This window comes from Lutjanus erythropterus, chromosome 6, assembly GCF_056507025.1.
Source record: "Lutjanus erythropterus isolate fLutEry1 chromosome 6, fLutEry1.hap2, whole genome shotgun sequence".
NCBI lineage: Eukaryota > Metazoa > Chordata > Actinopteri > Lutjaniformes > Lutjanidae > Lutjanus > Lutjanus erythropterus.
This window is the reverse complement of record NC_139322.1, coordinates 9,540,009-9,549,305: the sequence shown is the minus strand read 5'-3', so window position 1 is coordinate 9,549,305 and position 9,297 is coordinate 9,540,009. Positions and strand designations below refer to the sequence as shown.

The 9,297-nt window shown below is 40.2% G+C and overlaps 1 protein-coding gene across 1 annotated transcript; it reads right to left on the bottom strand.

Annotated features, from left to right (window-relative positions):
- On the bottom strand, positions 1 to 7,915 carry ythdf1 (YTH N6-methyladenosine RNA binding protein F1). The gene is made up of 6 exons (XM_084720468.1): positions 7,584 to 7,915; positions 7,195 to 7,222; positions 5,399 to 5,493; positions 2,425 to 4,068; positions 1,833 to 1,877; positions 1 to 711 (listed from the first exon to the last, which is right to left on the bottom strand). Exons 1-6 carry the CDS (start codon positions 7,611 to 7,613, stop codon positions 697 to 699), a joined length of 1,857 nt encoding a protein of 618 aa, XP_084576594.1. The 5' UTR covers positions 7,614 to 7,915; the 3' UTR covers positions 1 to 696.
- Positions 7,916 to 9,297: the final 1,382 nt, after the last annotated feature.

Genomic DNA, 9,297 nt, shown 5'->3' with positions numbered 1-9,297 from the left:
TCACATATTCTCCACTTTAATGCTAAATTTAAATCAGTTGTAAGCCAGGTGATACATTATTCAAAATATTTTTCTAACATTTATGCTCTCTAACGTCACAACCTTGCACGATTAAGTCTATGCATACAGAAACTTTCAGTGTACACATTCCCCCACCAAAGTAAGACACCCCTCACATTGAAAAAACGGGGCATAATAGAAGTTATTTTTTTCTTCTGATAATATAAAATACAACTGGCCACACACAGATAGCAGACATTTGTCAATAAAGTGTTGTTCACTCGTTAAGATTAACCAATACAAGCACTTAACATTTCTCCAACACACAAACCACAAAGTGAACAGTCACTGAATATCAGCAGCATGTTGTCAAGAGATTTTCAAAAACAGACGTGCAGATAATTCGTTACTTATATTTAGTTAAGAATGCAAGTTCCGGGATAGCGATAGAGTTTTTATAAGGCTAAAAAATACAGAAAAAACAAGAAAATATATATTATTGAAGCGATTCAACTGGTGGAACTAGCTTCATCCCTGCACGCATCTTAAAGACTGGGAACCAGGAGCAACGTGGGTCAAAAGTTTGACATGGGCCGAAGTCAACAAAATTAAATAGAAAAAAATATTAGTTTTCAATTTCTTTATGTCCTTGTGTTTTCTTTTTAAATCTAAATCTCGTCGACAGCCATCTTCTGTTTACTTCTGACGATCCTGGAAAAGACAGGAAATAGGAAAAAATGATCAGAGAGATTAATCAATATCACATTACTCACACATATGATGTTGCATTATTGCCAAAAAAAAAGAAAAAAAAAACAGTCATGAGGCCAGAGGAGAGGGGTAAAATTCAGAGAAAAAATAAGATCAAAGTGGTACATTTACAAGTAAAAACAACTAGGATATTCTCTGAAATCTAAGTGGTAAATTCACAAGAAAAAACATATGAATATTGAATATTTTCTGAGATTAAAGAGAAAATTGCGGATTGTTTTGTAAAAAGAACCACATTGTTTGTTTGGCTCAACATCATCACGCCACAGATGCCGCCACCTGCTGTGTATTATGCATGCAGTGGCGGTTCGAATCAAATTACACTCTGCAATCAGATTTAGCAACAAGAAAATACTTGAGGATTGATTAATTTGACGATTTATCATATTGTGTCCTGCTGTGCCACAAATGATTGACATTATTTTATCAAAACACTGTGATTTTTATATCAGTAAATAAGAAAAAGAGATCCAGAGTAGGGACAGATGATTCAGCATCAATTCAAAGACAGTCACTGTCATTCAGTGGAATTATGTCTCCTTATTATGGCTTTGTTAAATACTCAATTCTGATTGGTCAATTACAGCATTCTATAGTCTGTTTCTATGGACACAGACAGTTTTGATCATAGACTCTGGAGAAACAATACAATCATTTTCAAATTAATATTTTGTGTCACATAAATGTGTGCGAAATATTTTTTCTTGATAAGTAACCATTTCACAATAACTACCTGCTCACTGTAGATTATCCTTTACATAATTTGACCATATTATATCATTGTTTTTCTCTAAATTCACAATTTTAAGCGAATACTTTAATTATAGACAAACAAAATGTCACACTGAAGTCTTTTTACATGTGAAGCATTTTGTCTGATCAGATGCATAAAAGTGGGACAGTTCATTTGCATCAAAGATCAATTACTACACACATGATTTTGCATACATTTGTCAGTGATATTTGGATATATCTCATGATCAGAAAATACTTTACTATTAAATATTCTCATGTCAACCAGCCCTAACCCAGAGAGAGGGAGAGAATTAACACAACTTTACCTGATCGATTCGGGATCGGCTCTGTATTGAGGCAGGCTCATAGCTCTGTTAAAAAACATGCAAAGCCTTATTGAAAAGTCACATCAGAAATATACATGTTTAAACTGTTTATCAGGAAGCTTTGCAGTCATTTCAAATCAATGACAGATGGTTATATGAACAAGTTGGCTCTCATGTGAACCACGATTCAGTGCATTTTGTGGTATGCAGAAGACAGAAGTTCTGTGTCTGTATCAGAGTGTTATTTTAATCATCACAGTCAGACAAGAAGCTCGCCTGGCAGCACCAAAACAAACAGAAAATGCGGATTAGTCTGGAACCTCTCGGTTAATTTTTGGTTTTCAAGGAGTGTTATCAACACCGCAGACCAAAATGTCTCTGGATGCAACTGGACAGACCTACAACCAATCAGAGCAATTAAATGTGTTTTGTAGCGTAGTTGGTAAATGAAACTTTGACCAGATCCTGTATCAACAAAAGCTTTAAGCCAAGAAGTGAAACATAACTTCAATTATCTTCATACGCTCGCTGAATATCTTTAAGTGTCATGTCTTAATGTGTCGTGTGTGTTGAGTCTGAAGGAAATTTCTACCTTTTTCACCACCTCCTCCTCCTCCTGCTTCTTCTCGTAGTGGGAGAAGTCATCAAAGATGGAGGTGGTGTGTTTGTACTGGGCGATGATCTTGAGCACCTGCTTCGCCTTTTCCAGAGGAACCTCTTGAGTGTCACGTGAGTTGGTGACTGGCTTGTTGTCATTGTTCTCCAGGCGGATGTGGCGCAGCTGACTATTTGGCACGTCCTTAACAAACAACCAGTTCACGTCAAACTTGCCCTTCCACTTGTCCTGCGCCCAAACGCCAGCGCTGGTGCCGTAGTCCACGGGCGAGCGCATTTCGGCCACGCCGCAGAAATGGCCGCTGCCGTTGACGCTGAACAACAAGTAGACGGGACCTTTAGCGTTCATTGCTCTGAAGGCTGAGTCCAAACGTTTGTTGCCATGCTCCGTGCTGCACCAGATGGAGTACTTGATGGAGCGGTGGATGTCGTCCTCGGAGTAGCTCTTGATGATGAAGACGCGGCCGTTTTTCAGGTTCCAGTCGAACTCCTTGGGGTTGTAGCTGTGGGCCGCTCGCAGCTTCTCCAGCACCGGGTGGGACTCTGCTCCTGGCTCCAGAGGCACACCACCACCCCCTCCGCCTCCATTACCAACACCACCACCATTAGAGGAGCCGCTGCTGTCCAAGCTTCCACCGCCGTAGCACAAGTTGCGGTTGCGTGGGGCTACCCAGCGGGTCTGAGGTGTTGGGGCGGAGTTGTGGTTCTGGTAGGACTGTGGAGGAGGAGGTGGAGGACCCTGCATGGTCATCTGCTGCACGAGGGACTGGGCAGACTGGAGGGACTGTTGGAGGGGGGGCAGGAGACTGGGAGCGTGGGAGTGAAGCTGGGGCTGGTGCTGTTGGTGGTGGTGGTGATGGTGCGGGGGTAAAGGAGGAGCCATCTTGGTGATAGGCCCTTTATTATCCCACGTATCGATGTCCATGCTGTGTTTGATGGGGGGTGGAGGCAGAGCTCCACCAGCGATGGGCATGCCCGGTTTGTTCTTGGTCTTTTGTTGCTGCAACTTGGCAGGTTTACTCGCAATAGCAGCCCATGACGTAGGTTTCGGAGGGGGCATTCCAATTGGTGTGCCACCGTTCCCTGTGGCAACAGCTGCAGCTACACTGCCACCGCCGCCGATCACAGAGCCTGCACTCTTCACACCCGAGCCACTTCCTGTCACATCCCCACCTATTTTTAGGCCCAGCATGCCCTGCTCCAGGCTGTTCATACCTGGAGCCTTGCTCAGGGTGTCGCTATGGAAACCCGTCTGGCCATCAGGGACTAAGGTGCCTCCCAGAGAGCTGGGTGGGTAGCTGTAACTGCCCCCGTAGGCGGAGCTCTGAGTCTGCTGGCCCTGAGAACCACTGGTGCCCCAGGCTGAGAAGGCCGGGTTCTCTGGGAAAAAGTTAAACCTGTGAGGGTAGATGCTGCTGCTGAGACCCCCCGGCTGCCCGAACACCGTGTCGTGCATGAAGTGATGATCTCCGTTGCTGAGGGGAGCGTAGGGTGTCAGGTAGGGGATGGGTGGGTCGCCTCCTGTAGACCAGGGAGCCTCACTGAGGGGGTAAGGAAACCCGATGGAGGGGGCATAGTAGCTGGACAGGTAGGGGTCTGTCATGGACTGATAGCTGTTACTCTACAAACAGAAACAGAATTAACATCATCTGTTAGAGCAACAAGATGCAGCGATGATAGACCTTTGTCACGGCAGCCATTTTGACATAAAACAGTAGGTAAACACAGGTGTTCTCAATTATATTTGAGGTTCCATTTTATTCAGGTCAAACAGAGTCAGGGTTCTGTTAATATGCATGTTGACTCACTGGAGAGGCTCTACTACACTAAATGGAATGGGACCTTAATTAGTATCATGGGTAAAACCTATGTTTGTCCTAATATTTCATATCAATATGGCTGCTGTGGAAAAAGGCCTACTTAAAAGAAAATTAACCACTTTTCATGTGGATGGACAATCAGTGTTCATGGTAATTGTAGTCAGCTAGACATAAGTTCCTCAGTGTGTGCTATATCGACCTTCACTGCTCCAAAATCACATACTATGTGCACTATCGTTCAACATGCATTTATGTAAATAAACAGTAGCACGTATCTTTTCGGACACACTGCTCAGTGCACATCACACCATAATGTATCTTTAGAGCCTCTTTGCTCTTTAGAGATGCGTAACCGTGGTAACCTGGGCCAACAATTAACTAATTCTAAAAATATACATCTAGCAAAGTGAAACCTTATATTTAAACAGTACTGGCGTTATGCCAGAGCTGCCTTGGTGGCTGTCCGCATTGCATTGTGGGATGTTTATGATGGCATAGTGTCCAGTGCTTGCATACTATAGTATTTCCCTGGAAACAGGATGCACCTTGTGAATTACTGGTTTCATGCATACTAAAAATCTCACACTGTTTTCAGTACTAAATAGCATGTTGGTATGGAATTTCATACAATGCACAAGAAAGCGGAGTTCTCCTCCTGCAAAATCTGTTGTTCTTCCTGCATCCAGTGATGTCACAGTGATGTAAGTGATGTTAAGGAAGAACTATAGGCTGTTTCAGCTTGGATTTCTATTCTCCACTTCTGGGCAGCCGGAGGGTGAGCTACATGAGTATTTTTATTACCTAACATTTATTACCTAATGTTGTTTTGTCACAAATTTTTCCTTTCTGAAAAAAAATGCAGGTTTCTGAGATTTGGATATTGCACTTGGCCACATTATGATTTCAATAATATTGCGATTAATTGTGCAGCCCTAATCCTGGTTCATGCTGGCAGCACTGGTGCAGCTCTGCAAGCAGGAGAACTCAGTTTTCTCAGTCAATATAGCACACACTGAGGAATTTATTGTTTCAACTGACTACATTTACTATCAACACTGACTGAAGTTTCACATAAAAAGTGATGAATTTTCCCTTTAAAGTCAAAATAAAATTATTTTGGTGTCACATTACCTGGTTAGACTGGCTGGTGAGATAAGGCTCAAAGTCATTGTCATGGACTGTATCCTTCTGGTGGAGGGAGCCATTCTGCACTGAAACTGGAAAGGCTGCAAGAAAATCAAACTGTTGTCAAAGCTGGAACATCTGAACAAACAGCATGATGATGCCACCTCTATTGTGAGGCCTAAAATATCTGCATTGAACAGATCTGAGTAACAATTTTCCCGTGATATCACTGAAAACATGCAACTAGAATTTCATCTGCATTATTGCTATGAACTTGTTTCTAGCATCACAGCGATAGACCAGTGTGAAACCCATTACAGCTGGGCTTAAGCTTATGTCTGAGAATTAAAAAAAAATAATAATGTGAATGATGTTTAGTGATTTGAAATAGGTTATCCTGTCTGCCATAGAGTGACGTCTGCTGGATAAATGTAACCTTTTCAGGAGCTGACCTTTTGAAATGTGCAAGGTGTTTTCTATTGATAAGCTCCCAATGATGCATGTTCAATACTGCAAACAGCTACAGTATGAAGCAAACATGTGGATCAAAATATGTAACAATGCATAGCAGTTATTTAATGCTATGTAGATTAAGGTTGTAAAAAGTATCGATAAAACACACAGTACTGATTTTTTACATACCACGTGCTTGAAACAAGACAATCTGTCAATTATACATTCAATAGTATTATAAGAACTAAATCTATCTGAGAAGACATTCATCTGAGTGCACATTTAAAACCCCAGTTCTGTTGAGTCTTTATTGTCCTGCATGAAATTTGGCTTGCAGCAAATCCAGACAGTGTCAAGTGACTTTTTCAGTACCAGCACTGTGTGCAGGTTGTTAACAATAATACTTGAAAAAAATCTTGTTTTGTCTCATTTTTTTCTTGTTGCCATGGTATTGAAAGAGATAAAATATTGTTTTTTATACTAGTATTGTATCAAATTTTAACCTTTTAAGGGCCATCTACACCAAGAACTGTAAGATAAAAATACTGGTTAGACTGGCTGACCAGTAATCCCACCCACTGGACTACTTTTTATTTTTTATACTTTTTTCCACATCTCACAAGCACTTAATTTTATATCATTCAAATTTTTCATGAGTTTGTCAATCTGTTTGTTCCCGATGACTTAATATCTTTTATCATATATCATTTTCCATTTCTATTTTAATTTGTGCTTAATATTTTTAATACCAGTGCACTGGAGTCCTGGGGGAGCCCAGTCAAAAGCACCCAATTCCATCAACGCAGTTTTCATAGATGGAGCTTTTTATTTATTGAGTTCATGTTTGCCATGATTCCTAATATTAAGTATCCCACACTATTAGCAGAGTATCAGGGGGCATTCCATCAGACATTATGAAGGATTCAGTACAGATACCCTTATGTGCTCTGTCTATTTTTGTTTTGCGTGTGTAAATTAACTCTAGCATTCCTAACATTTCATTGGATATCAATGACATAACTAACAATATAAGAAGACAGAATTAAGTTTTAATTTTGCTCTGACTGTTGTTTCTTACATGAGTATATTCTTGGGGTCCCAATGGACCCCAGTCAGTAGTCCTTCCATTCTAAATATGTTGGTAAGATGAGGGTTAAAATTCTGTAATTTGGACAACATTATTGTAGATATTGTCGGAGATTCTCTGTTGACATCTGGGCTATAATACATGAGACATGAGGTATCAGGTGACAGGTATGCACTATGCTTTACAGGGTGCTAAACAGGTCTGTGTTAAACATCTGTAGATACAGGATCATCTGGAGGATTAGGAGACATTTTTCTCTCACCTTTGCTTGCATCTTGTCCTTTCGATGTCTTGGTGGTCACGTTGAAATGAGGAATGCATGTGAAAGGAGAAATAAAGAAAGCTTGCATGGGTCTCCAGTGTTATTGAAAGCATCACACATCATCTTAGGTGCACACTGACACGTTTTAGACGTTTCCTCTGAAAACCTGACAAGCACATACAGTAAATAACAAAGCAGCCAGATCCCAAATCTGATACCCACTGGAAGCTGTGGTCCAGGCCTTTTGGTTACCAGCAGAGACCAGTTTTCTTGCTAACCTCCCCTCTCAGCTGGCTAACTAGCTTGCTGCAGAGTGGGCTGCACACAGCGCACATCTCGCCTCTCGGTGAAGATAAAAACATGGAGCTGTTCTCCTCTCTCCTCCTTACCTGAGGGTCGATACTAGCGGCAGACATCATTCATCCACCAGGTGTTGTGTCAGACTGGAGCCCTGACAAGACGTACAGTGTGTGTGGAGAGAGGCTAATAGCAGCAGCAGCTACAGTCTCCCTGCGTTACTTTGCTAACAGTTAGCACAGTTAGCTTTAGCAGCCGTTAGCCGTTTGGTGTCGGTTCGCTGGTCGTCGCCCTGCTGTCTCTCCGCGCTGTCCTGTCCACATTAATCCACAGACCCCCTCACCGTTACATTAAAATACAACCAGCCTTGGTGGTCCTGATCACTTGCCCCAATGGCAGCTTCATCCGGGCTCTGCGGGGCGGAAATGACGTCGGTGACGTAGGAGACGCGTCCACGGCTACCTAGCAGCAGCAGGAGCAGATTCTAAAAGTGTGACAATAAGGATATTCTTCAAATATCTACTTCTGCCCAAAACAGAAGAAATTCACCACAAAATAATAAATGATTTTTTACCATTCTAATGAATTTTTAAGATTGAGTTATGGGTTTGAGAGTTTTCTGTAATGGTGATACTGAAACAACAGAACATCTTTTTATTTTCATGCACTTACACACAGTTGTTCTGGAAGCAATTTTGGTTTATTTGCCTCTCTTATGTTTGTACATTCATTGCTTAAACAATAAATAAAACAACAAAACAAAAACAACACAAACAAAAAAGTAAGGATATTCACAGAACGTTTCAAAGAAACAAATGTGATATAGTAGCTAAATCTACAAATAAAATACAATTTAAAAAGAAAGAATATTAAAAGCACAAACTGTAAATTAAAACATTTAACTACAGGTTTTAATGGATTGTAAATATAGCTCAAAATCTTTATTTAAAAAAAACAGAACAAATGGGTTTTTGGTCAGACAATCTGCATTTACTTATCTAGAATTTGGCTAGTATAATCAATAAATGTATCATATTTGCCCCTTTCTCTAATTTCTGTCATAATGAAAGAAATCAAACATAATATGTTCATAAAATAATGCTTTTTTGGAACAACAATTCATTATTAAATTTGGAAACATCTTTCTGTGTTTTTATAGAGTACTGACAATGCCAAAAAGATGGGGAATGGTTTCAGACAAAAAGTTAAATTTATATTAATATCAGATTTAAATTTCTTGAGAAATTCTCTGCTGGGTAAAACTTGTGTATAATTTTAAAGGAAACCTATTTAATCTTATTAGTTAGAAAGTATTTGTGAGGCAATGACCAAACATTTACCTGAGGAATATTCTTAGCAAAGTAACTCTGATATGCAACGACGACTTTATGACAACATCACTGTGAAACAGAGTGAATAGTTCTGTTATTATTATTACAGGATGGTGAGAAACTTTTTTTTCCCCATTAAATAAATTTTTTTCAGTTAAATTCTTTAACAGTCAGAGTGCGCCGGGATCTGTAGAACATGTGTTTGACCATTGGGTGGCGCCAAAACACTGTTTAAATGTTTTTATTGACACTGCAGTTTTTTCTTATCTTTATTTGACATCTTCACATAACAAATATATTACAGTTATCTTTGTATTATGTTCATTTGTATGTGTGTGTATATGAAAATATGTGACACCTTGTTGTCCTTCCCTTATTTGCACAGTAGGTAGTTTGTGGAGGATGGGGAATGTACATGTGTGCATACTGATGAAGCATATAGTATGTTTTTGTTTGTTTGTTTGTTTTTTTTACC

Excerpts from the sequence above, each read along its gene's own strand:
- ythdf1 (XM_084720468.1), bottom strand. The coding sequence starts at position 7,613 with ATGATGTCTGCCGCTAGTATCGACCCTCAG. Across the intron at positions 5,494-7,194 it reads AGGACAAGATGCAAGCAAAG|CCTTTCCAGTTTCAGTGCAG; the intron begins GTGAGAGAAAAA and ends ATTTTCTTGCAG. Across the intron at positions 1,878-2,424 it reads AGGAGGAGGTGGTGAAAAAG|AGCTATGAGCCTGCCTCAAT; the intron begins GTAGAAATTTCC and ends GTTTTTTAACAG.